Genomic DNA, 23,744 nt, shown 5'->3' on the forward strand with positions numbered 1-23,744 from the left:
GAATTAAATATAAAAACTGTTTAGATCACACATTTCTTTCAATTTGAAAAATTATGAACTATCATAAGATTAAGTAGATGCTAATGATTGACCTTAACTAGCTTAAATGCTCACTTATAAACTGCGTAACTAACGCCACCTGAGGCTTTCTCTAATATCGTTGGATCATGCACTTCGTTTTGTTCGCCAGTACGTTGCCGGCCTTCAATGAGATAATCCACCTGCGGATCGCGGTATATGTTAAATGACGACTTGGTCTTCAGCACGGATTCATCGGGTAAACGGATGCTATTGACTGTTCCAGTTTGCCTGGCCAGACGCTCTTCAGCCTGCTGTATGCGTAACTCCTTTAAGCAATAGATACGATTAGACATAACTAATTGTATTAACATATTCCAGCATTTACCTTGACTTTCTGCATATAATCGACCTGAAGGCTGGCAGATTCGGCTAGCGGCACCAGCTGGGTCTCCTTGTGTTGTATGAGTGGCGGCGTTGCGGCGGTGATCTCCCAATGTTTGCCCTTCTTACGTATGCGCTCCTTCGCAGGATCGTGCACATTTGATATTGTAGTGCGAAAAGGTCTGAACTTTTCACGAGCCGCTGCCGAAACTGGCAATTCGGTTTTCTCTATGAGATACAGTGCATGTTGTTCCAACGTAGTTCCCGGAGGATGCTTATCAACCAATGTGGCTGCATCAATTTCTATTATTTCAGCTGGGATCGTTTTGCTGCAGTCTTGCCCGCTAAAACTGCTTGATGCGCTTTGATCGGTCAGCGTTGAATCTAATGAATTGGGCGTTTGTCTAAACGACGCTATGTCAGCCACATCTTCAGGCGTGATAAGTGTGGCGGGCGGCGGTAGCACTTTTACCTGGCGCTGGTGCATTGTGCCTTGTGCGATTACACGTAACGGATCCATCTCTTGCTCATCGTCACTGTCGAGTAGATCCGACACGTTTGAGCTGTTAACAGCGGCTCGACCATGCCATTCCAGATTGTTCAGCGTTCTTTTGCCTTTTGATGCAATGTTCAGCTCTCCGAATAGGTTAGCAGTTGCCTCCACATCGTTTCGACGTTGAATCTCAGCAAGCAACTTCTCATATGACTCCTGTATACGTTTTCCTTTATCTGGCAAACTCTGCAAACGCTTTCTAAGGGTCGCGTTAACAAAAGTCAAATAAACATTTAACTCCCAAATGAAACCACTTTGCTGACTTACTTGGACGCCAAAAGATTGCTTTGCCTATCTTTAATCTCTAACAGTTCATGGTATCCAAGCGTTTTGAGGTCTTTGATATATTGTTCCTTGGTTTGAGCCGTACCAGGAATTCGATTCATCGGTGGCGCATTCATTTTCTTTGTTTATTATTACAACTTTACATTAATGTTCCCCGCTCAATTAAAACCACACATGTAAGTGTTGCTCGATAGACATCGACTTATCGATAAAACCCATATCTGCCGTGAATATATCGAATAGTGCAATATCGATGAATCGAAAATATAACTCAAATGTTGTAGGGTAATTAATATTAAAAACACAATTAAATAAAAAATAAAAATCAATTAATTCTGTACTGATCATTCATCAAAATTCGAAAAGAAAATAATTTGGTAAAATTGTTCAAATTTATAAGTTCCAAAGGGTTGATTTAAAAATAATAAACGAAGATTTTTCAAACATTTTTTAAGGGACTAAAAAAAATAATGTACTTTAAGATGTACAGTAAATCCGTCGAGATCTTCATTAATGTTATCTTTCGATACCGAATAATATAAAGAGCTAACATTTTAAAATTTAATTTTAAAAAATAAATAAAAATCGGTAACGATATAAAAAATATTGCACCGTTAAGTTTCAAATCAAAGTACACTGTGCATATTGCTTAAGCACATAAATATAAATAATACAAATAAAAAACGAACTTAAGAGAAACATGCCGAACGAATTGATAACGCCAAAAGGCGTCTACAAAGTAAGTAAGCGATTCCGAGATGTAGAGAAACGCCGAGAGGATTGGCTTCACCGTGAAAGTAGACGAACATATGTCCATCCAGCTAAGAAAACGCTAGCTCGGTCTATTAAAATAGTTGGATTATATTTAGCATTATATTTGTGTATTGCAGTTGTTTTAGCATGTAATGTATTAATTTTGTACAATTTTCGAGTGCCCAACAATGAACCCCTTGAGCGTAAGTGCACGAGTATGTCCTCCGTGCCGGGTAATTTTGTGGGGGATAGAAAAATAATACGATTCCAGGCAGATCAACGGAATGAAATAACGCCCTATGTTACTCAAATGTATAAATTTGTTAAAAAATATGGCAACGAAGGAATGCGTCGCCTGCGGGCATGTAATTTAGATAATAACTGGGGTTACAATAGCGGCCTGCCATGCATTCTATTGAAACTCAATATGGCAATACATTTCAATGCTGTGACATATACCAGCTCCATAACACTCCCGAAAGAGGTGCCAAACGAATTGCACGATTATATTCTACAGTTGCCGCTGGAGGATCGCATAGATCGCATATGGGTTAGCTGTTCCTTCTTAGATAATACGACGGACGCGAAAGTGGAGTATATACCGCATCGGTATTATGATGCCGATGGTCTGTTTGAAAAGGAAAATTTTTATTTGCATACTATCTCTGAGAACTTAACGGCTGCAAATATCCGCGAGAATCCAGCGTTTCGTCGCGTTATTGGCGTACAATTTCAATATTTGCCAATGAATCGAGATGTTACCATCAAATGCACAGCATGGGCAAAAAATATTCCTCTAGACGTCGGTTCAATAGTTGTTATATTTCGCATTGAAGGGCATGAAGTTTTTCCAAATCCCGATCCAGACTTTGAAGAAGCTTCCGATTTGAATTTTAACTGAATAGTTAACATGTTAAATTTAACTGTTCATTTGACAGTTCGGCTTGAAAACAATACACAAATACAAAACACAAGCACATTTAACGTTGTTCATATTAACACACAAGAAAGTTTCTATATATCTTCTTAAAATTCATTATGCCCGAAGATTCTGTAATTCCCGCTGGCCGTTACACAGTTAAGAAACGATTTCGACACAAGGAACACACGCGAAAAAACAAGGACTTGCCATGGTCCAAGAAAATATTGGACTTGGATCACCATAAATTGTTTGGACGTACCGCCTGGGGTTGGACAAGAATTGTTTTATTCTATATGTTTCTATATTTTTTAATACTATTGATCTTGGCTATTTGGATGATAATGTTCAATGTAGTATTTTTGAAAGATGACGAGCCACGTTGGCTTAAGGGGGCACCCGGCATTTCGACTGTGCCCAATTCCAGCTATATAAAGATACATACAAGCATTCCAAAGGAAATATATAAAATTACCGACAGAATAGATAAATTCGTAGATAAATTGGAAGCATCTGCTGTGAAGAAATTCGCCGATTACAACAAGGACGAACTTTGGGGATATTCTACCAAAACGCCATGCGTTTTTATTAAGATCAATAAAGTAATAGGATATAAACCGAAAACCTATGATTCGATCAGTGAGCTACCGAACGATAATCTGTTGAAAACTACAGTGCAAAACTTTCCTGGCGTCGATAGAATCTGGTTGACATGCGAATCTTCACAAAAAAATGTCGAATTTAATTATATACCTGGTCCGTATTTTGACGCATCAACCGGCTTGCAGGGGATCGAACGTGTTGTCGCAATGCAGATGAGCCGTATACCGCTTAATATTCAGATTTATATAACATGCAAGATTTGGGCGAAAAACCTTCAAATTGACATGAAATACAATGGCTGGGGCAATGTACAATTTTCTTTTATCGTGTACGAGTCATAGGGAGCAAACCTCTTCAGGATTTCGGGACCATCTGATTGAATTTATATGCAGCAAAAGACATTTGGCCGTTCCCCTTAAATTTGAATTTCAACTGTATATTAAATTGTATATAAATAATATTTTCAATAATCTCATGCCGAGTGTGTATATGTTATTTGTCATGAAATTCATTTCGCGTTTCTCTCTGCATTTCCGCCTAAAATCAAATCTCACATTTTACATCACATTCAACAGTAATTTTCCATTTTTTATGTGGATAGATTTTTTTTACTGCAACAGTCACAATCAGTCGTGTCACGAATATTCATAAGACTATCGATAACTTTTTAGGTACTGGCGAATACTTTTCGTCTCTATCCTTATTGCTCCTCTCTAATTTGCTTGAATTTGTCATCACTATTTGTTTCATTTCATCATATGCATCTGGTCTTTGTGAGGATATGGCAGGAGAGGATTTGATAATCAAGTTTCAGGAGCTTGGCATGAGCGAGCAGAAGGCCAAGGAGACGCTCAAGAACGCCAATTTGACTCGAAACTTACAGCTAGCTCTGGCCGAGACAAACCAGCCGCTGAGCGATGGTGTTGGCATGCTGCTCTACCACATGGCCACAAAGCTGAAGCCGCAAATATCGGGGCAGCTGCCACTTTTAGTGCGCTACATTGCGGAGCGCAAGCTGGACAATACGCAACGTGTGGACGCAGCTCTAGAGTATGTGCTCAAGTGCGGACAGAAGAAAAACGTTAATATCGATCTGGCCGAGTTGGAGCGCGAGTGCGGTGTTGGCGTTGTGGTCACGCCGGAGGAGATTGAACGTGTTGTACAGCAAAAGATTAGGGGCACCTACAAGCAGTCATTGCTGGAGCAGCGCTACCACTTCAACGCATTTAAAATCATGCAGGAAGTCCGCAATGAATTGAAGTGGGCCGACGCCAAATCCTTGAAAGCAGCTATCGATGTTGAGATATTTGATTTGCTTGGCCCCAAAACCGAGGCCGATCTGATCCCACTACCCAAGCAAAGCGAAAAGCAGCCCAAAGCTAAAGTTAGCACTAACGCAAAGCCCGACGTCAAGGCATCCACCACGTCCACAGCTGCAGCAGATGATGACGGCGCCAATACCATTGCAGAGCTGATGAAGACAAAGGTGCACTTCCATGCGCCGGGGGAGAACTTTAAGACCGATGGCTATGTGGTCACCGAGCACACGGAGCGGCTACTGCGAGAACATTTGCAGCTCACGGGTGGACGTGTACAAACGCGTTTCCCACCCGAACCAAATGGCATTCTGCACATCGGGCATGCCAAGGCCATCAACATCAACTTTGGCTATGCTGCAGCCCACAAGGGCGTCTGCTATCTACGCTATGACGATACCAATCCGGAGAAAGAAGAGGAGAAGTTTTTCGTCGGCATCCGCGACATGGTCGAATGGCTTGGCTATACGCCGTACAAGGTGACCTACTCCTCGGATAACTTTCAGCAGCTGTACGATTGGGCAGTGCTGCTGATACGCAAGGGCTTTGCCTATGTGTGTCATCAGAAGGCGGAAGAGATTAAAGGTTTCAATCCACCTCCTAGTCCCTGGCGCGAGAGACCTATTGAGGAATCACTGCAGCTCTTCGAGGACATGAAACATGGCAAGATCGACGAGGGTGCTGCCACTCTGCGCCTTAAACTGACGCTCGAGGAGGGTAAACAGGATCCCGTTGCATATCGCATTAAGTTTATTCCCCATCATCGCACTGGTTCCGAGTGGTGCATTTATCCCACCTACGACTACACGCACTGTCTGTGCGACTCCATTGAGCAGATTACCCACTCGCTCTGCACCAAGGAGTTTCAGTCGCGTCGCTCCTCCTACTACTGGCTCTGCAATGCCCTAAACATCTACTGCCCGGTTCAGTGGGAATACGGTCGATTGAACATGAACTATGCCCTGGTATCCAAGCGAAAGATTGCCAAGCTGATTAGCGAGCGTATTGTCCATGACTGGGATGATCCACGCCTATTTACGCTAACGGCTCTGCGTCGACGCGGCTATCCCGCGGAAGCCATTAACAATTTTTGCGCCCAGATGGGCGTAACGGGCGCACAGATATCCGTGGATCCCGCCATGCTTGAAGCGGCGGTCCGCGATGTTCTTAACGTGACTGCTCCTCGTCGGCTGGTTGTGCTGGAGCCGCTCAAGGTGACCATCAGCAACTATCCGCATTCGGGGCCAGTGGAATTACAAGTGCCAAACTTTCCACAGAACCCAGCACTGGGTTTCCACAAGATTACCCTAGATCGTGTCATCTACATTGAGCGCAGCGATTTTAAACTGGAACCGGAAAAGGGATACCGACGCCTGTCCACCCAGCAAGCCGTCGGCTTGCGTCATGCTGGTTTGGTCATTAGCGTACAGCAAGTTGTACGTGATCCGGCCACGGGTGAAGTGTTGGAGCTCGTCTGCAGCAGCGAGTCAGCGGAGCAGGCCGAGAAGCCGAAGGCATTTGTGCAGTGGGTTTCACAGCCCATTGAACTGGAGGTACGTCTCTATGAGCAGCTGTTCAAGCACAAGAATCCAGAGGATCCAAACGAAGTGCCTGGCGGATTTCTTAGCGACATTAGCGATAACTCGATGTCGGTTCTTCGTGCGTACTCCGATCAGTCGCTGAGCGGTGTCAAGGTGTACGATAAGTTCCAATTTGAGCGCATCGGCTTCTTCTCTGTGGATCCGGACACATCTGGCTCACGGATTGTGTTCAATCGCACCGTAGGACTCAAAGAGGACTCGGGCAAGAAGTAATAAACACTTGAATTTTTTTACAAAACAGAAATATGCTCACAGTAAATAGGATTTATAAAATCAATCATTTCTTTCCCTCGACCATAATTATGTGGTAGCCAAATTTCGTCTTTATCGGTGGATCTGTGTAAACGGGGCTGTTGACTGTGGATATGGGCAGGGCAAAGGCGGCGTCCTGGAATGGCCCGACCATCGCACCGCGTATTTGCCAGCCTAAGTCACCACCTTGACGTGCTTTGTCTTCACTGTAAGCAGCTGCCACCTCAGGAAATTTCTGACCAGCTTTTAACTTCTCTAAAGCTTCCATAATCTTGCCCTGCTTCTCGCAGAGAATATGTCGCACCTTCACAGCATTGCCACCTTTCTTCTCTTTGCCGGCGCCTGCTGATGATTTAAGCAAATTTATAAGGTTTTCTGCTCTCGCAAACAAAATCGTACCTTTATCCTCTGCAGCTGGTTTTTTGCCACCTTTTGCGCCATCCTTTCCGCCCTTCGCATCCTTTTTAGGGGGCATCTTAAATTGTCAGCAAACAACGACTACAGATTTAAGGCTTGCCACTGTGTTGACTAGCACATGTGCTGCCACTATGCAACTAGAGTATATTTTCAATGATAGGTTTACACTGTTTTCAAATATATCGCCAAAACTATCGATATAATATAAACATCTCTAACACGTCTCTCACTCCTTTTCACTTTAGCGAGGCAAAATTTGTCACATTTCTTTGGCAAAATTGTGAGTTTTGTCATTTAATATGAAATGGATATAAAATATAATATGCTAACAACTTTTAATTTGCAGTGCAGTTTGTGATTAAACATTTAAATATCGTGAAGAGCGTAACGCAACACACTAGACAAGCGCTAGCTAAACCAGCAACGAAGCAAAATGCCTAAGAATAAAGGAAAAGGTGGCAAAAATCGTCGTCGTGGAAAGAATGAAAACGAATTCGAAAAGCGTGAGCTGATCTTCAAAGAGGATCAACAGGAGTACGCACAGGTGACCAAAATGCTGGGCAATGGTCGCTTGGAGGCAATGTGCTTTGATGGCGTCAAACGTCTGTGTCACATTCGGGGGAAACTTCGCAAGAAGGTGAGTGTGTGCGTGCCTGTGGGCGTTTCAATGTGTGCGTGAAAAAGTGCTGCTCTCTGCTGTAGGTGTATTGCGTGCACTGTTTGCTAATGTATGTGTATGTGTTGCATATATATACGAATACAAAAGTGTGTGATGCGTGCACATCGAATTGCAATGCGATTTCAAATATTGTCGCCCTTGCAAACAATTTGTCTATAAACAAACATTGTGTACATATTAGTTTATTTCGCCAGCTAGTCAAAGTATGCTGAGCCTTGTCCGTTTGCAACGGCCTTCAAAAATTGCCAACAAAGGCAAATTGCGTTGAACTTATATCTATATACATACATATGTATGTATATGTATGTGTGTTTGGATTAATTTGTGCATGTGTAAGTTGTATGTCGTAATTTTAAAAAGCATCGGTTGGCATCATTTCTCTTAATCCTGATCTTAGACCAGGTGCTTTATCATTCACAAAAGTACAGTGAAAGGTCGCTTGAGCGACAATCAATGTTTCCTATTTTTCCCTTGCCTAAAGGATATTTAGAAGAAGTAACAAAAGAACAGAAAACAATATTTCATTTATATTGTCTGATATAACTAGATAGATATTTTACAGGACAGATTAGCACCTGGTTTAAAGACACATTTTAAAAAATATATAAAAATGCATTACTTGCCCTAAATCTAATTTTAAAAAAGTTGGTTTAATCAGTAGTACCAAAAACTTGTATTTTGTTGCATAGTGTAATTAACGTTAATTTGGGGATCGCTAAATGTTACAATAGATTTCATACAGTTTGCTTTTTTATCCTTAGAAAAGTACTAGCGAGAAAAAGTTTTAAAAATGATTCTGAAATCGATCGGAGGTTTAAAAAACAACCGTTTTCCACCAATTTACCACTGTTGTGGGTGGAATTCCCCAAAACGCTGAAACAGGTATTCATTAGGTTCTTATAGTTTAAAGTAAATTGGACGCAACTTAAAACTTTTCTCGAAAAATCTTTGAATCGCATTTCTACCGAAGAAGTTTGGATTTTGCGAAAAATGTGAAACACGCCTTAAATAATTTTTCATATATTATATATCTTTCGAAATGTATTCGAGCGCGAAACGTCCCCCACCAACTCATTGACAACCATTTCCACCAAAGAGGGAGGGATTTTCCAAAAAGTGCGAACACTCCTCAAATGAGATGGAATTTTCCGAAACTCACGTCTTAACGTGCAACTTTATTAATTATTAAGTAACTAGAGTGCAAATTTCAGCTTCCTAGCTCTTACGGTCTTATATATAGAGATTTATTTTATATATAGAGATGTATTCTTTGCTTTATTTAAATACTAATTAATATTTCTTATCCGTGTCTCTCACTGATGAATTAGCCATGTTTATTTCCTAACGATAGTTGGAATTTAAGCCGAGTCAATAATACCTAACTATGCTCTATGTGTAACATATCAATCTATTGAGTTTATGTAGTATCAATGTCTCTTTATATTATATTGATTTCCGTCAAGTTTTGGGTACTTCACCTAGCAGAACGTCTCATAGGAGCACCCATAAATAACTAACTACGTCGTCTTTCTATGCTCCTACGTAATTGTGCAGATAGCTAGGTACGTCATTAATAGAAAATGATTCTAATCGGGAAAAACCGACAACAGACTTTATCTGATTAATTTGCACAAAAAACTATTGGTAAAGCGAATTTCTAGAACGAACAAAACATGTCGGAAATAATTAAAAGATAGCGTTCAAAAGAGAGTCAATTTCAATATGGAGAGTCAAACTGAAATCTATAAAGTTAAAGCGCATTTGCCAATGAAGTGCAAGTGAATGACCTGATGTATATTATTATGATCCTTATATATAAAACTGTTTCTACTTTCTGACTGACTGGCGATAAACGCTTGGCCTAAACTGTTAGCGAAGCTTTAATTTTTACTGTGACCACGTGACGATGAAGGTGCGCGATAAAACAGAGTTCTGGGAAATTGTTTGAAAAATCCCGAAAAAAGTTTTGTTTACCATCCAATCTTCGTTGAGCTCGTTATTTAAACACTATTTCTGCCAAGGTTTTGTGCATACCTTTTTCAACCAAGAGGTGTCTTAGCTAAAAAGAGAGGAAAACGTTTTTAAAATGATTCTCTTTATTTTTGTTGTCGAAGATTATGCGATCGCTAATTTAATTTAACAATCAATTAATGAATTATCAAAAGACTCATTTAGTAAAAATTATTCAACTTGGAAAATAATTTCAAGTTATAAATTGAAAAGGTGTCTTTTGACACCTTCGGTAGAAACTTATCCAAAAACCCAACCCAACTTGAAGAAGGAAGGTTGTGTGGGCCAGGTTTTGCGTTTCGTACTACCTAAAAGCTTGTGTTTAAGCCAATTTATAGATTCCATTTGCAAATAGGGACAATTTACAGAAAACGGTTGTATGTACATTTTTTTAAACTAATTTTTTCATTTAAAAATCTTTGCAAATTCAATGCAGAAGTGTTCTACACTTTACAAATCTGTGCCTTTTCGTCTAAAAAAGTGTGGGTCAAAGGTTATTTGAACGAAAGATTATATTTAGGCATTAAGCTTTAGACGACGGGATTACAATATCCGGGAATTGGATGAACTTAAAACTCAGTTTCACGTATCATATAACAGGAGATGTAGACTTCGCGATATAGTTTGAGTAATGTTATGATATCTCAATTTTGAAGCAAATATCTTGTGTCGGGCAAGGCCAGAAAATACCAGGTAGTAGTACAAATAGGCATTTCCTCAAACTCAAACTCAATCCAAACAAGCACGTGCTGCGAAGTTAAGGAATCTGAGGCAATTATTATAATTATAATTGCTGTATCGAATGGAATCCATTGATAAGATATCGGGCAATAAAAGTAAAAAATGTACAGAAAGTACGACGCAATAATCGGTTGATTTATGTAAAAGGAATTATAAAGAGGTTATTCCTTATCGGCGGGTCATTTCTGTTGTCTCATAATGACTGATGCATTAAACATTAACAGACAGGCGCCAGTCGCCAGTCGCTTGCCAAAATTTTATCATATATTTTAATACTTTCGAGATTAGAACGTGCTAAAGACTAACTAACAATATTGTAAGCTGTGTCTAATCTTTCAAGTACTTAGTTTGCTGGGGTTCTGTAATGTCTGCAGCGCTTTTGATAATGGCTTTTACTTAGTATTACAGGCATATATAAACTTTCAAGATGTTTAAGTATTATATGAAAGGAGTGAGGTATATCACAAAGATTGGTTCACAGACAAATTTCAACTTTTGGTATTATTCTCGAGAATACCAAAGAAACACCATGAAATTAAGCTCCAATCGTGGAGAGGATCTCATCTCTCACAAAATGAATGTGGTTACATCTTGAAATCATGGTATCAAAATTATAAGGAATTGTCGCTGGGTCGTACAGGATTTTTCCCCCAATTCCCCAATTCTTCTCTCCGATTTTTAACTTTTAATCTTGGTTCTAATCAAGAAATTTATTTTACAATTTAAACAAATCCCACTTTGTTTCGGAACAGATATAACTTACGCTCTGCAATTTATAAAAAAATAATCTGAAATATTTTTGCAAATCTTTTTATAAAATAACTCAGATTGAGCTTTTGCAGTTTGAGCAACTGGTTCAATTTGTGGTAAGGCTCATCGAAAATGAAAACTAACTTCAAGCTCAAACCAGTTTGGTTCAAAACTCAAATGAATTTTTTCATATACTGATTCATTGCGACCCATATTTATTTAGCTTACTGTCTACTTTAAAATTGAACAATACCAGAAGCCAGAAATAGTGGAAGATTTCTTTCAAAATCTGGTAAATGACGAATTCCCTTGACTTACCTTTAGTTCATCCTAAATAGTAGGCTTGAAGTTCTGACAAACTGTATACTCTTCGTGCTTATAAGTTGAATTTCTTTATATAAAAAAGTTCGCAGTTAATTGATTTCATCATGCAAACACAAAAGCTCAAAGACATTTTCCTTGTCAGTCTCAGAATTTGTAAAAATCGAATAATATTTAATCAAAGATTGACCATACATAGCCAGAACACTGAGATTAAATAACAAACCATATGACAGCCTGATATGAAAATTTCATTTCGGAGAAACGATTACAAAATCTTTATGATCAATCAGCAGACGTGGGCCTGTCACCTGGCTTGGGATCAAAGTCCAAGCACATGTCACTCATACGGCGAGCAGCTGAGTGCTGTTAATCTTGAGAGTAATCTTCATGTGGGTTTACTTGCTCCACTTGAGCAGCCAATGGAGCCGGGGCCAACATTTTTGCTTTGCTAATCTCCCGACATTCGCGTGACTAATGCACAGTCCCAAAGCACCGGAACCCCGCCCTCTAGCAACAGTGGCCCGTGTGGGGCTGTATAAACTTATCTATCCGACGCCTGGAATCGTAGAGCTCCAGTCAATTTCACAATTGACACATTTGTTTGTTGGTAAAAATTCAAAAAGACACTCGGATTGGCCTATATAAAACATAATTTGTAGCTTTTTTCTTTTATTAGGAACAATTTTTGCGACTTAAAATTATATGACTTAGTTTTTACGGCCGGGCAGTATACGTAACACTTATTTGACTACTGAGATTAGAAGCTAGGTATTTTTTTGTATGTATTTGGTTTTTGTGTTTTTTGTTTCGATGTATTCAATTCGAGCTGCGTGTGCGCTATGAAGTCCCAGGAACTCTCTCCGTGCCGATAATCCGCTCTACATGAGTTGGGTGGCAGAGGCGATAACCTGGTTGATCCAATCTGTAAACGCGGAGACGCGCACAAAGACAGAGGGCGCATTCTTCTGGCCGCAGGGCAATCTGCCCCAGGACACGATGCCAATGATTATGTTGCTCTGCTCCAGATGTGGTTCGCAGCATTCCTGCATGAGTGGACCGCCGGAGTCGGCGGTGCAAATGCTGACACCTCCGCTCAGGGGGCCGGTGCACAGGTTCGTCTCGTGCAGCTCGAGGCCGGAGCGTGCTAGGATCTCCTCGCAAAGCTTCATATCCAATATGGGCATGTTGGCCATCTGCAGCTTGTGCGGATAGTTGGGCACGGCCGTCATTGAGACATTGCCCCAGCCGTATAGCGTGCCGTAGCCCTCGGGCTGAGCGTCCTGCTCGGGCAGCGTTGCCGCCTGCACGTACTCATCGAAGATGAGCGGCTTCTTGGTGTAGATGAGCGCAATGTCGTAGGGATTCACGCCGCCCAGGTAGAGCTCATGTCGCACATAGTAGTCAATATTGCGCATCTGCACGTTGCCCGCCTCGCCGCGTCGATTATGAATATCATGGCTACCGGCGACAATCACCGAACTGGCCACGGACTGTGGCGAGGTGAGGCAGTGGGCGGCCGTCAGTATCCAGTGCTCGTTGATCACGGTGCCGGCGCAATAATGCACCAGGCCCTGATCCGGTGTCATCATCTGTATGCTGACCACGTACGGTGCCGAATGCGGCGATGCCTCGCGCTTGGCCAGAAACTTTTTGCTCCAGTGCGTTTGATGGGGTGCGTCCAATGTGCTAATTCGATTCTCCAGCAGTCCATACTCGGCCAGATTCAATGCCATGCTGTGGCCGGGACCGCTGCATTTGCGTACGGGCAGCTGCATGTGCGGGGCTGAACTGAGCACAACCATAATGCTGGCTATGGTGGTCAGTAGCACGGAATAGATGTATCTGTACGATAACAGCATGATGATGTCCTCGCTCTGGTTGCACGCCCCGCACGTATTTACACTTGTACTGAACGTAATTTTGACGCGTTTAAAAACGCGAACGGGTGAATTTCGTTTCGGAGTGTGGTGAGTAGCGTGGTTTGTGGTGGATATAGCGTTTGACTTGCGGCTTGTGGTAGGTTGGTTTTGATTTTGGTTTGATGTCTTTCAGCTTTTCGCCTTAGCTTTGGCGTGTCGATAACACTTCACTTGTATTCCCTTTAGCTTTGGCATGGAATTCACTTTTCTTCGGCTGTCTTTTGCCGTTTCCTCTTGCTTTCTTCACTGTTCGACGGCGATTTTAGATTTGCAGCTGCTCCTCACTGGCTGGTCGTACTTATAGCAAAACGCTTGTCAAAGAGAGAGCGCAATCGATTGATAAGTTAGCCAGAGAGCGAGAGAGAGAGAGCTGGGGCAAATTCTGCTATTGGCCGCTTTAAATTTAACTACAGTTACGTGTATTTATACGGAAAAGAGAGTGACTCGATAGGGATTTTCTATGTCTTTGTTATCAGAGTGATAAGAAATTTGCGTGTGCCTAGAGAAATAATGCCCTACGACTATTTAAGCGGTGTAATTAGCAAACAAATGTATTAAGATACATGTGCAGTAAGATTGAAGCAAGCTTTTAAAAAATTGGGGATATTGAGTTTTGTATATTAGATCTACACTCTGCCGCATCAAATCTTTAGCACGTTAGAAAGATATCTAAATTCATATTAAGGCTAAATTTTTGTAATTTTTTGTTTTGGAGAAGGCATACCGCAATATGATAAACTCTTCTTCGAATGCCGCATTATGATTCACTCTGATAAACGTGTCTTCTTATAAAGTATTCTTGATTATCTACGTGCTGCGTTCAGCGGCATGATCCGTACTAATTTGCCAACATTCTCAAAGGTTCACAAGCCCCAGATAAAAATATATTTTAAACAAATGTAACTCACGCTTTTTATCCTCATATAATCCTTAAACATTGTTTGTTTACTTGTAGATACTACTTAATTAGCTAGCTTATAGATATTGGGTAATAAAATGAATAATTGAAATTCCAGTTTGTTAAAAATGTAGCGCATCAAGGTGTTCGGCCAAGCCAAACCCAAATTTATAGTTCGTTCTCCCTGAGTTTCCCCATTGATGATGAGTCCGATAGTACCCCAAGTTCAATCATCTTATATCGTACGTAGCACACAGTATTTATAGTAACATTGTTCACATTGCAAGAATGACACCTGCTGCCTCTCGCATGCCAATATGATGACGAAGTGAGCCCGCCTGCTGTGGGCACAGCTCCTCCACTCCCCACCCCCCCTGCCCCCCCTGCCTGGTCGGGACCAAGGCGGAGGGCAGCACAATCAGCAATTAGTTAACGAATCGTTGGTAGGCGTCGGGTGCTTCCCAGACGCCTGTTTAGGCATGTCGATCGGGCGCGCTTATCTTTGGCTCACTTCAGGAACTCTCGCCCTTGGGTAATATTGCGATTTTAAAGTGCTTTAGTCACGATTCTTTTATCTACCTACCTGATCGAGGCACAATGTGGGTTTATTGCGTGACATATGACGAGGTGCGGATGGGTTTGAGCCAACGCCACACGCCATCGCTCACACGCATAGATTTGCCCCTTCCCCTACTCGAGCCTTATGATTAAGGCTCCAAAGTTCAATCAGCCCTAATGTTTATTTTCAATGATAACGTAACTGTAGAATTATTTTTGCCTAATGAAAATTTAAGCCGAATTCGTTATCAAATCATTTTCTACGTTTTCAATAACTCTTATCATGGATGGTTCTTTATGCATGTGTCATATTTATGCATTAATTTGGCATTTATTGCATTTGGTAGCGCTTCCCGTCCACTAGTCATAAATACTACGCCCGGAAAGTGGCTGAGGAAGTGAATTTATGAATGGGAATCACGAATCAAGTGCACATTGCTGCAGGTCAGTTACCCACTCACCGGTTGATTAATTTGACCCATTTAAGTGGGTAACTATTTTAGACAACTACCTGGTTTCTATCACGAAGCTGTCCAAATATTTCCAAAGATTAAACTCTTCCGTTGACGTCAATGCCTTCTTAGTACCTCATGCAATATATTAAGTTATCAAAAGTGATTAAAAAGATGTTGTCTAAATGTTGTTTGAAGTGTTCATAATTTGAATTAAGATTAGGACTAAAGCTATCTTCAAAAGTCAGCTTTTACTATGGAAGCACGTTGAAACTGAAAGCTATTCAAATTCCTGTAGTTCTACGATTGATCGCACATATTTTAGGTACATATGTAAGTAAATATGAATGGAATTGCTTTCTGTTCTGTCATATATTCTCCTATTTTTCCCAGAAATTGTTTGCCACCCGCAAATTGAGCAAATATTGCGCTCCATTGCGAAATAGCCAGAACTCTGGCGCCAGTTTATTTAAAGATCTGCTATCTATTACATAAAATACAATGAAAGATACAAGCTGCGAAGTAGCTTTGCTTCCATTGAGTCACAAAAGCTTTTCATAGGTGTTTATTGAATTTACAATTGAAATTGAAAATCTATTAGCTCTAACCAATTTGTGTATGCTTTAAAATATGTTACAGGTATGGATTAATCAAGGTGACATCATATTGGTCGGATTGCGAGACTATCAGGATTCTAAGGCTGATGTCATTTTGAAGTACACACCGGATGAAGCTCGAAATCTGAAGACATACGGCGAGTTTCCGGAATCGGTTCGCATCAACGAGACAGTCACATTCGTCGAGGATGGCTTCGACGAGGACATTGAGTTCGGCGATGAGATCAGTTCCGAGGACGATGCTGATTCCGTTGATAATATCTGATTAACAAGCAATAAAAGCGCAGCAACAGAAACAGCAGCTGCCGAGTCGGTTCAGGAATAGGGAATTAAACAAATTTGTAAAAAGTCAACAGCCTCCCCGACAACACCCACCCGCACCCACACCCACAACCGCACACACGCACCCGCACACACACACATACCCCAAGCAGCGCAGTGACAGACAGCTGAGAGCGATAAGGAAGTGACAAGCCAAACGATTCATTCAGAAATAAACCTTTAGAAATTTCAACGTTGCTTTCTAATACATTTCAAACTTTTCAATTCGGATGCCAAACTCAAATTATTCGCCTTTCAACCGCAATGTTCAATTAAAAACAAAAACATGTTAAACAAATAGTAGAACTTTTATATATAAAACGAAAAGAAAACGGAAACAAATGCGCAGCAATGCGAAACACAAACACAATTATTATTTCAATGAAAAGATAAAACGATATTAGTTACATTTTAAACAAACGAAACACCAAAATGTGGAGCAATGCAAGAATCAGCTACATTTATATATTGATAAATAGGCGTTTAACTGAAGGTTAAAATAACAAATAAAAACCAACAACAAAACAAAATGTAGGGAAACGTTTTAAATTTGTAGCTAGAGTGTAAGAAATACCAAAAACAACAAAGAAAAAGAAAACCTGTTTCCCTATATATATAACAAAAAAAAAAAAGGGGGTGCGCTAAGTTTTTTCTCCATAAACATTTTCCAGACTCTGTGTTCCTTTGTGCTTTACATATATTGATTTGATATGATTATTATAGTATCTACTATACCTAACGTCCTTTGTTCTCTTTTTGCTGTGCATGCATTCAATTTTGTATGATGGAACTAAACTCTAAATGTTGATGATTGTAATTAAGCAGAAAGCAAGTTCAATAAATAGTTAATTTAACCGAATGCAAAACAGCAAAGGAAAAAAAATAACAACGATTTTCATTAAGTGTCTTAATTCGTGTTTATTTAAATGCGTACAATTCCATACCAATATACAAAAGTTAAATTAATATTAAGGTCTGGTACAGCTTAGAGCTCCTCGTGATGCGACGGAAACTTTTTGAGTATGGCATGATATAGATTATAGAATGCATAGACTGAAACCGTGACAATCACCAGCAGGGCTCCGCCGAAGGCAATGCTCAGGAAGTTGCCGTCGATGATGCCCGCTGAGCGATGGCGTTTGGTTGAGAAGATTTCTTCGGTTATTGCTGGGCTATTCTGCTGCTGAGCTGTACGCTCGGCCATTAAACGCTTCATGGTGCTTAAGCGTTCGCGGAGTACTTCCACAGATTCCGAGTCCAGATCCGAAGCGCCTGCAAACAAATTGTGTTAGCTTGTGTTCGGTTGCTTTGATGCTGGCACACGAACCTGTTCCTGGTGTGGACATAGCGAAGATTAGGTTGTTATGAAAAGTGAAATATTATTTAGCTGTAGAAAATGAAATGGCAAAAGCAGGGTGTAATTAGAAATATGGGAACAGGCGCATGTGCATAACGGATATGTATCGATTCAGTTTTGGAGTGTTGGACAACGCGCTCAAAGCTGTGCCGCACGCGATAAGTATCGATTACTGTCGGTATTTTCGGTCATATTTAGCCACACGCTACAATAACATTGCAAACACGTGCAGTACGCGCGCGTCTTCACCTGTTGTTTTTACAATATCTTAAATGACAAAATGGGTCTAACTAAACAATATTTGGCATATCGTGCCATAGATAGTTTTAACATAATTGCATCTGGTCGTGCCAATGTGAATTTCGCCGTTCTTGAGAAAAGCGAGGGACGTTTTGTTGCAGCCCCGGCGGCTGAGAATGTTATCATCTGGGATTTGCGGTGAGCATGTGCTATTCCCTTACAATATTTATCAGTTAAAACCAGGCACATCTTGCAGTATGGGCGATCGTAAGTTGACACTGCGCCGTGAAAAAGAAGAAGTTACCGCTTTGCGTGTCTCACCCGATCATCTGCATATTGCCGTGGGCTACGCGGACGGTGTAGTTCAGATTTTCGATCTAAGCTCTCAGACCTACTACGATGCCATTTGCTCTCTGGCGCTTCACAAGAATGCCGTCAGTGTATTGCGCTATGACGGTCATGGTATGCGTCTGGTGAGCGGCGGTCTGGACACCGAGCTGGTCGTTGTGGATGTGGTGGAACAGGCGGGTCGTCAGCGCCTGAGTGGACACAATGCAGCCGTTACAGATGCACATTTCTTGCAGCGTCTGGTCGAGCAAGACATTGTGGTGAGCTGTTCAAAGGACACACAAATCAAGTTCTGGAACTTGGAGACACAGTTCTGCTTCAAGACGATCGTCGACAATCGCACCGAAATATGGGCGTTGGCCTTTGTCAACGACCTTATGGTTGCGGGTGCTGGTGAGAGCGGCATGAATGTCTACCGCCTGCGCAAGCGTGAAGATAGCTCGGCACAAACTCTGGAGACAGCCGTCGAGGGCTTGGCCATAGACGACGAAGATACGATAAGTCCGTTGAGTGTCAGCAACTGCGGTACCATACAACGCGCTGGCAAAGGACGCACGGTCAATTTGGTTGCCGATCCCAACGAACGTGTGCTGAGCTGTCACGGCACCAACGATCTAATTGAGAACTTTTACATATGCACCGCCGAGGAGGCCAAGCAGCGTCTGGCCAAGCGTCTGAAAAAAGCGCGCAAAAAGGCACAGGACGCTGCAGCGCCCGAGGAGGACGACGAGCATCTGTCTAAGGAGCTGTCGCTTAGTGATGAAATCAAGCGCCTTGAGAGCCTCAAAACGAAGCAGAAAATCAAATCAATCGATGTGCTGCTCGGCCAGAACAAAGAGCTGCGCGTGCTGGTCAGCTTGGCCAACAATAGCATGTGCCTGTACTCCCTGGAGGCATCACTGAAGTCGCGCAAACCTACAGCAGCGTCGGTAGCGTCTGCTGACAGCAGTGTCAAGTTGTTGCGCTCACTTACACGGCTGGGACATCAGTCGGAGGTGCGTTCCGTCTGCTTCAGCAACGATTCGTTGGCTATTGGCTCTGGCTCGGGGGATTCCTTCAAGTTCTGGGATCGCGATGCTATGCAATGCCTGCGCACCGTGCCTACAGACTATATACTCTGCTCGCGGTTTGTGCCCGGCGATCGCTACGTGCTGCTGGGCATGAAAAGCGGAAAGCTGTTCATTGTGGATGTGGGCGCAGCGGATATTGTCGAGCGGATACCCGCACATGAGAGTGAGCTCTGGAGCATTGCTCTCTTGCCAGACCAGAAGGGCTGTGTTACAGGCAGCAGTGATACGACGCTAAAGATCTGGAGCTTCGAGCTGATCGATGCGGGCGAGGGCGAAGCACAGACCAAGGTGCTCTCACTGCTGCACAAGAACACTCTTAAACTGGAGGAGACAGTGCTGTGTGTGGCCGTCAGTCCAGACATGAAGTACCTGGCCGTGGGACTGCTAGATGCCACTGTCAAGGTCTTCTTTTTGGACACATTCAAGTTCTATTTGTCGCTGTACGGACACAAGTTGCCGGTGCTGTGCATGGACATCTCCTACGATGCGACACTGATAGCCACTGGCTCGGCAGATCGTAATATTAAGATTTGGGGCCTCAACTTTGGTGATTGCCATCGTTCGATTTTCGCACACGATGATTCGGTTATGTCCCTGCAGTTCATACCCAAGACGCACATGTTCTTCAGCTGTGGTAAGGATGGCAAGATCAAGCAATGGGATGGCGACTCCTTTGAGAAGATAATCACCCTGCCCGGCCATATTGGCGAGGCGTACTGCCTGTCCGTGTCGCCGAATGGCCGCTATTTGGTCAGCTGCGGCTCGGATCGTACTCTGCGAATGTACGAGCGCACCGAGGAGACAATTGTACTGAAGGATGTACAGGAAGAGGAGCGCGAGCAACTGGAAAACGAGAAACTGGCCACCGGCGAGGATAATAGCGTGCCGCTCTTACCAGGCTTAAAGCTGCCCTCGCGCAAAACTGTTGGCTCCGAGCAGGCTGCCGAATCCATCATGGAGTGCCTGGAAATATCAAAACAATTCGAGCTGGAGGCCGACGATAAGCCCGACCTGCATCCGTTGATGCTGGCGCTGCAAGTAAAGAATCCAAACGATTTCCTGGTCACGACACTGATTCGCATACGCACCTCCGACATGGAGGAGGCGCTGCTGCTGTTGCCCTTCTCAATTGTGTGCGAACTGCTCGAGAGACTGCCCGCGCTAATTACCCAAAGACCCGACGAAGTGGAGCTGCTCTGCCGCGTAACCGTATTCCTGTTCAAGGTGCACATGAAGCCCATTGCGGCAGCCAAATCCATGAAGCCACTGCTCATCAAGCTGCTGGGCCTGCTCAAGCACGATGTGCAGCAGCTACGCGATACCATGGGCTACAATCTGCACGCCTTGGCGCTGCTGCAGACGGACGTGGAGCAGCGCGAAGGTGTCCAGCTGTTCCGGGACGCCACGCTGGCGCGTCGCAAGCAGGAGAAGAAGCGACGCGCGGCCGCCAAGCGGCGCATCCAAATTCAAATGGTGTAAATACGTTTATAGGATAGGACTTTAATTTTACCAGAATCGAATCAATAAAAATACATTTTATTGAAACACCGAGGAGCACTTGCAATTTTCGTTTGTATGCAGCAATAATAAACGCGATTGGTGAGTTTTGGGTGTGTGTGGTTGTGTGTGGATGTGTGTGTCTGTGGATGTGGAAGAGTCGGGCATTTAAAATTGCTGGCAAAAAGTGTCCTCATTTGTATATGCGACCTCTTGTATGCTTGCCAAAGAGTTGGACTTTAAGATTTTGAAACGACATATAACATTGAAACAATTAGGACGGTGCGACGGCACTTGTGTCGGAACGAGCAAGCAAAACATATTTCCGGTTCAACAAATGCCAGCCTTTGGATAGCAGCCAGCATCGGCGGTGCCGGGACCACAAGGACCTGTAATATCAAGGGATATATATTTTTAATATTATTCGAAGCGCTGCATCACACGCTACACTCACCGCCGCAACGCTGAAAGGCACCCGGTGGTCCGTAGCTGAGCTTCTGTATGGTGCACTTCTCGATGGGCCCACTCGGCCGGCAATAGGATGTATACCGTGCCCAGGGCAACGGCTCCTTGGGCTGTACGCAGTTGGGCAAGTAGCTCAGCTTGTAGGTGGTGCAATTCTCCATTGGTCCATCGTTGCGACAGAAACCCTGCCGCGGCCTGACGGCATCCGGTCGTGGGAAACAGGTCACATCCACTGGCATATACGACAGCTTGTTGACGGTGCAGCGCTCCATGGCGCCGCTTGGACGGCAAAACGCTGTCAGCGGCATTATGGGCGCACGGCGCACATGCGGCTTCGGCACAAAGTCATGCTTCTGCGTTGTCATCGCGTACAAGGGTCCATCAAAGCGCAGCCCATTCTCCATGGGCCGTATCGGCGGTGTGCGCTCTGTGCAATTGGGCTGGTACGACAGCTGCAAATGGGACGCAATATGTTTATTGGAATTAGAAATGGATGGGTGTCCTTAATCTAACTCTGAAATGGAATGTGCATAAGGGGATAGGGAGAACGCGATCGGTTAGATCCGGCCTAAGCAAAACGAAAGCGGAGAAAGTCGCGCCATTAGGATCATTTAGATGCCGCCATGGACCGATCTACCTGTGAGGCTCAAGGAATGTGCAGCCCACTCCGGGCTTAGATGAAAAGTAAAATACCAGGAAACACGGCTCTGTTTTCTCTAAGCTGGCGGAGGAGATATATCTTTTAATCTTTTGCATAATAAAATACCTGCCAAATACCTAGAAGCATTAGAAGTATATTCACTTCTCTCATTATCTAGCAATCTAATATAAATACATATATATTTATCTATTTGTTATACGCACCTTTTGTACGGTGCACCTTTCCAGTGGACCGGTGGCTCTGCGGAAGGTGTCCCTCGGCATAATGGGCGCCGGCTTGGTGCGGGACGCATCCACGGGCCTATAGCTTAGCTTGTAGACAGTGTTTGCGGCACCGGCATCGTTGCCCATGAAGCGCAGCGTGTTCATTGGCAGCATTGGGGCAGTGCGTCCGGTATTGCAGTTGGGCATATAGCTGAGATTGTAGGTGGTGCAGACGTTCTGATAGTTGGGCGGCACGCAGCGCACCTTGTCGGCCCAGGGCGTCGGCTCCCTGGGCGGCAAACAGACCGGCATATACGATAGCTTCTGTATGGTGCAGCGCTCCATTGGGCCAGCCGGCTTGCAGTAGTGCGAACTCTGCTGCATTAGTTTGGGCGGCGGATTCTGGCACACATCTACCGGCATATAGCTCAGCTTTTGTATGGAGCAGCGCTCCATTGGCGCCGTCGAGGAGCAGATGGCGACGCGCGGCAAGCAGGGTGAACGCTTCACAATGCCCTTGGGCACGTAATCGTGTTTCTGGGAGGTCATCGCGTAAATCGGACCTTCAAAACGCAACCCGCTCTGCATGGGCAGTATGGGCATGGTGCGCGAGGCCGGACACGGCGGCATATAGGACAACTTCTGCACGGTGCACTTCTCCATCGGCGCCGTGTTGGCACTGATATGGTTGCACGGTCGCACAGGTCGGGCGCGAAGATTGTCGCCACAGTTGCCATAGTACGAGCGCCGATAGACGGTGTCGGTATCCAGCGGAGCACTGGAGCGCATAAAGTGCGATTGTGGAATAATGGGTAGTGTGCGCGCCGGCTGCTGGTAGCAGCAGCCGGAATAATCACCGCAGTCGCATGGCTGGCAGGATGCACCTGGCGGGCAGGATGGAAAATCAGCGGGCGCCTGGCACGGATCGCACGACGGATCACCCATAGCTGCCCGTCTGTTCAAAATGTAAAAACCTGGCTTTGCTTAATCTGCGAGGGATGCCCCATGGATTACTTTAAACGGATTCTCGACTTGTTCCACCTACTTACCTGGATGGGATTATCTGTGAACCAAAGTGCGTAAGATACACTTATAAATATACAAAAACAACAAGAATTGGCAATTGTTAAAGGAAATAATTTTGTTTGCTCCGAGTACAGAATAATAATTACTGTATTGTTAACACATCCGAAAAACGAAATAAAAATTTTGCTTTGACATTCAACGACGAAGGTTTTACAGTTTGTAATGCAGTAGCAAGTGTAACAAAACCCAGACATCTAGAAGTCGGAGACACAGCCTACTTAACTCGACGATCTGAAATATTTCCCACTCAAATTCAATTGTGGGTAAACTGATTTAAAAAACAAGGATTCAAACATGGCCACGAGTGCTTGATTTTAAAATCCTTTTAATTTTGTACGGATTCGCAGGCTGTGCATATTTTTGCCCTTGGGCCCACAACATGGGCAATTGTGTTCTTGATTAACTTCGGTGTTTATTGTCCGATCTTTATGCATTTTTCAGGGAATA

General features: G+C 43.4%; 10 protein-coding genes across 12 annotated transcripts; 5 read left to right on the forward strand and 5 right to left on the reverse strand.

The window, feature by feature from the left end:
• Positions 1-94: 94 nt before the first annotated feature.
• Positions 95-1,393, reverse strand: LOC115759451. Its single transcript, XM_030700382.1, has 3 exons — positions 1,223-1,393; positions 407-1,154; positions 95-347 (listed from the first exon to the last, which is right to left on the reverse strand). The coding sequence occupies exons 1-3, from the start codon at positions 1,354-1,356 to the stop codon at positions 111-113; spliced, it is 1,119 nt and encodes a 372-aa protein (XP_030556242.1). The 5' UTR covers positions 1,357-1,393; the 3' UTR covers positions 95-110.
• A 500-nt stretch (positions 1,394-1,893) lies between these two features.
• Positions 1,894-2,915, forward strand: LOC115759588 (sodium/potassium-transporting ATPase subunit beta). The gene has a single exon (XM_030700557.1). It carries the CDS (start codon positions 1,941-1,943, stop codon positions 2,892-2,894), a length of 954 nt encoding a protein of 317 aa, XP_030556417.1. The 5' UTR covers positions 1,894-1,940; the 3' UTR covers positions 2,895-2,915.
• Positions 2,916-2,937: 22 nt separating this feature from the next.
• Positions 2,938-3,958, forward strand: LOC115759589 (sodium/potassium-transporting ATPase subunit beta-1). The gene has a single exon (XM_030700558.1). The coding sequence runs from the start codon at positions 3,032-3,034 to the stop codon at positions 3,854-3,856; it is 825 nt and encodes a 274-aa protein (XP_030556418.1). The 5' UTR covers positions 2,938-3,031; the 3' UTR covers positions 3,857-3,958.
• Positions 3,959-4,261: 303 nt separating this feature from the next.
• Positions 4,262-6,709, forward strand: LOC115759622 (probable glutamine--tRNA ligase). Its single transcript, XM_030700606.1, has one exon. It carries the CDS (start codon positions 4,297-4,299, stop codon positions 6,643-6,645), a length of 2,349 nt encoding a protein of 782 aa, XP_030556466.1. The 5' UTR covers positions 4,262-4,296; the 3' UTR covers positions 6,646-6,709.
• Positions 6,643-7,241, reverse strand: LOC115759625 (peptidyl-prolyl cis-trans isomerase NIMA-interacting 4). Of its 2 annotated transcripts, none has more exons than XM_030700612.1 (2): positions 7,084-7,241; positions 6,643-7,026 (listed from the first exon to the last, which is right to left on the reverse strand). In XM_030700612.1, exons 1-2 carry the CDS (start codon positions 7,157-7,159, stop codon positions 6,710-6,712), a joined length of 393 nt encoding a protein of 130 aa, XP_030556472.1. In that variant the 5' UTR covers positions 7,160-7,241; the 3' UTR covers positions 6,643-6,709. The 2 variants fall into 2 exon arrangements, with proteins under 2 accessions (XP_030556472.1, XP_030556470.1); XM_030700610.1 differs by having other exon boundaries at positions 6,643-7,029.
• Positions 7,242-7,311: 70 nt separating this feature from the next.
• Positions 7,312-16,760, forward strand: LOC115759624 (eukaryotic translation initiation factor 1A, X-chromosomal). 2 transcript variants are annotated; one of them, XM_030700608.1, is made up of 3 exons: positions 7,312-7,381; positions 7,448-7,738; positions 16,072-16,760. In XM_030700608.1, exons 2-3 carry the CDS (start codon positions 7,535-7,537, stop codon positions 16,312-16,314), a joined length of 447 nt encoding a protein of 148 aa, XP_030556468.1. In that variant the 5' UTR covers positions 7,312-7,381; positions 7,448-7,534; the 3' UTR covers positions 16,315-16,760. The 2 variants fall into 2 exon arrangements, with proteins under 2 accessions (XP_030556468.1, XP_030556469.1); XM_030700609.1 differs by having other exon boundaries at positions 7,361-7,381; positions 7,453-7,738.
• Positions 12,295-13,768, reverse strand: LOC115759623 (anionic trypsin). The gene has a single exon (XM_030700607.1). The coding sequence runs from the start codon at positions 13,462-13,464 to the stop codon at positions 12,484-12,486; it is 981 nt and encodes a 326-aa protein (XP_030556467.1). The 5' UTR covers positions 13,465-13,768; the 3' UTR covers positions 12,295-12,483.
• A 354-nt stretch (positions 16,761-17,114) lies between the features above and the next one.
• LOC115759626 lies at positions 17,115-17,784 on the reverse strand. Its single transcript, XM_030700613.1, has 2 exons — positions 17,698-17,784; positions 17,115-17,642 (listed from the first exon to the last, which is right to left on the reverse strand). The coding sequence occupies exons 1-2, from the start codon at positions 17,714-17,716 to the stop codon at positions 17,356-17,358; spliced, it is 306 nt and encodes a 101-aa protein (XP_030556473.1). The 5' UTR covers positions 17,717-17,784; the 3' UTR covers positions 17,115-17,355.
• A 163-nt stretch (positions 17,785-17,947) lies between these two features.
• On the forward strand, positions 17,948-21,025 carry LOC115759432 (WD repeat-containing protein 3). Its single transcript, XM_030700339.1, has 2 exons — positions 17,948-18,165; positions 18,224-21,025. The coding sequence occupies exons 1-2, from the start codon at positions 18,008-18,010 to the stop codon at positions 20,862-20,864; spliced, it is 2,799 nt and encodes a 932-aa protein (XP_030556199.1). The 5' UTR covers positions 17,948-18,007; the 3' UTR covers positions 20,865-21,025.
• LOC115759433 (stabilizer of axonemal microtubules 1) lies at positions 20,878-23,460 on the reverse strand. The gene is made up of 4 exons (XM_030700340.1): positions 23,261-23,460; positions 22,212-23,200; positions 21,337-21,799; positions 20,878-21,271 (listed from the first exon to the last, which is right to left on the reverse strand). Exons 2-4 carry the CDS (start codon positions 23,154-23,156, stop codon positions 21,213-21,215), a joined length of 1,467 nt encoding a protein of 488 aa, XP_030556200.1. The 5' UTR covers positions 23,157-23,200; positions 23,261-23,460; the 3' UTR covers positions 20,878-21,212.
• Between the last annotated feature and the right edge of the window lie 284 nt (positions 23,461-23,744).

The sequence above is a fragment of the Drosophila novamexicana genome, unplaced genomic scaffold (assembly GCF_003285875.2).
Source record: "Drosophila novamexicana strain 15010-1031.04,08,12 unplaced genomic scaffold, DnovRS2.1 tig00000308-arrow-arrow-pilon, whole genome shotgun sequence".
Lineage (NCBI taxonomy): Eukaryota > Metazoa > Arthropoda > Insecta > Diptera > Drosophilidae > Drosophila > Drosophila novamexicana.

Excerpts from the sequence above, each read along its gene's own strand:
- LOC115759433 (XM_030700340.1), bottom strand. The coding sequence starts at position 23,156 with ATGGGTGATCCGTCGTGCGATCCGTGCCAGGCGCCCGCTGATTTTCCA. Across the intron at positions 21,800-22,211 it reads AAAGGTGCACCGTACAAAAG|CTGTCGTACCAGCCCAATTG; the intron begins GTGCGTATAACA and ends TCCCATTTGCAG. Across the intron at positions 21,272-21,336 it reads TGCCTTTCAGCGTTGCGGCG|GTCCTTGTGGTCCCGGCACC; the intron begins GTGAGTGTAGCG and ends TTGATATTACAG.
- LOC115759625 (XM_030700610.1), bottom strand. The coding sequence starts at position 7,159 with ATGCCCCCTAAAAAGGATGCGAAGGGCGGAAAGGATGGCGCAAAAGGT. Across the intron at positions 7,030-7,083 it reads ACCAGCTGCAGAGGATAAAG|CAGGCGCCGGCAAAGAGAAG; the intron begins GTACGATTTTGT and ends TTAAATCATCAG.
- LOC115759624 (XM_030700608.1), top strand. The coding sequence starts at position 7,535 with ATGCCTAAGAATAAAGGAAAAGGTGGCAAAAATCGTCGTCGTGGAAAG. Across the intron at positions 7,739-16,071 it reads GGGGGAAACTTCGCAAGAAG|GTATGGATTAATCAAGGTGA; the intron begins GTGAGTGTGTGC and ends AATATGTTACAG.
- LOC115759451 (XM_030700382.1), bottom strand. The coding sequence starts at position 1,356 with ATGAATGCGCCACCGATGAATCGAATTCCTGGTACGGCTCAAACCAAG. Across the intron at positions 1,155-1,222 it reads AGCAATCTTTTGGCGTCCAA|AAAGCGTTTGCAGAGTTTGC; the intron begins GTAAGTCAGCAA and ends CGCGACCCTTAG. Across the intron at positions 348-406 it reads ATTATATGCAGAAAGTCAAG|GAGTTACGCATACAGCAGGC; the intron begins GTAAATGCTGGA and ends TATTGCTTAAAG.
- LOC115759589 (XM_030700558.1), top strand. The coding sequence starts at position 3,032 with ATGCCCGAAGATTCTGTAATTCCCGCTGGCCGTTACACAGTTAAGAAA.
- LOC115759432 (XM_030700339.1), top strand. The coding sequence starts at position 18,008 with ATGGGTCTAACTAAACAATATTTGGCATATCGTGCCATAGATAGTTTT. Across the intron at positions 18,166-18,223 it reads GTTATCATCTGGGATTTGCG|TATGGGCGATCGTAAGTTGA; the intron begins GTGAGCATGTGC and ends CACATCTTGCAG.
- LOC115759588 (XM_030700557.1), top strand. The coding sequence starts at position 1,941 with ATGCCGAACGAATTGATAACGCCAAAAGGCGTCTACAAAGTAAGTAAG.
- LOC115759623 (XM_030700607.1), bottom strand. The coding sequence starts at position 13,464 with ATGCTGTTATCGTACAGATACATCTATTCCGTGCTACTGACCACCATA.
- LOC115759622 (XM_030700606.1), top strand. The coding sequence starts at position 4,297 with ATGGCAGGAGAGGATTTGATAATCAAGTTTCAGGAGCTTGGCATGAGC.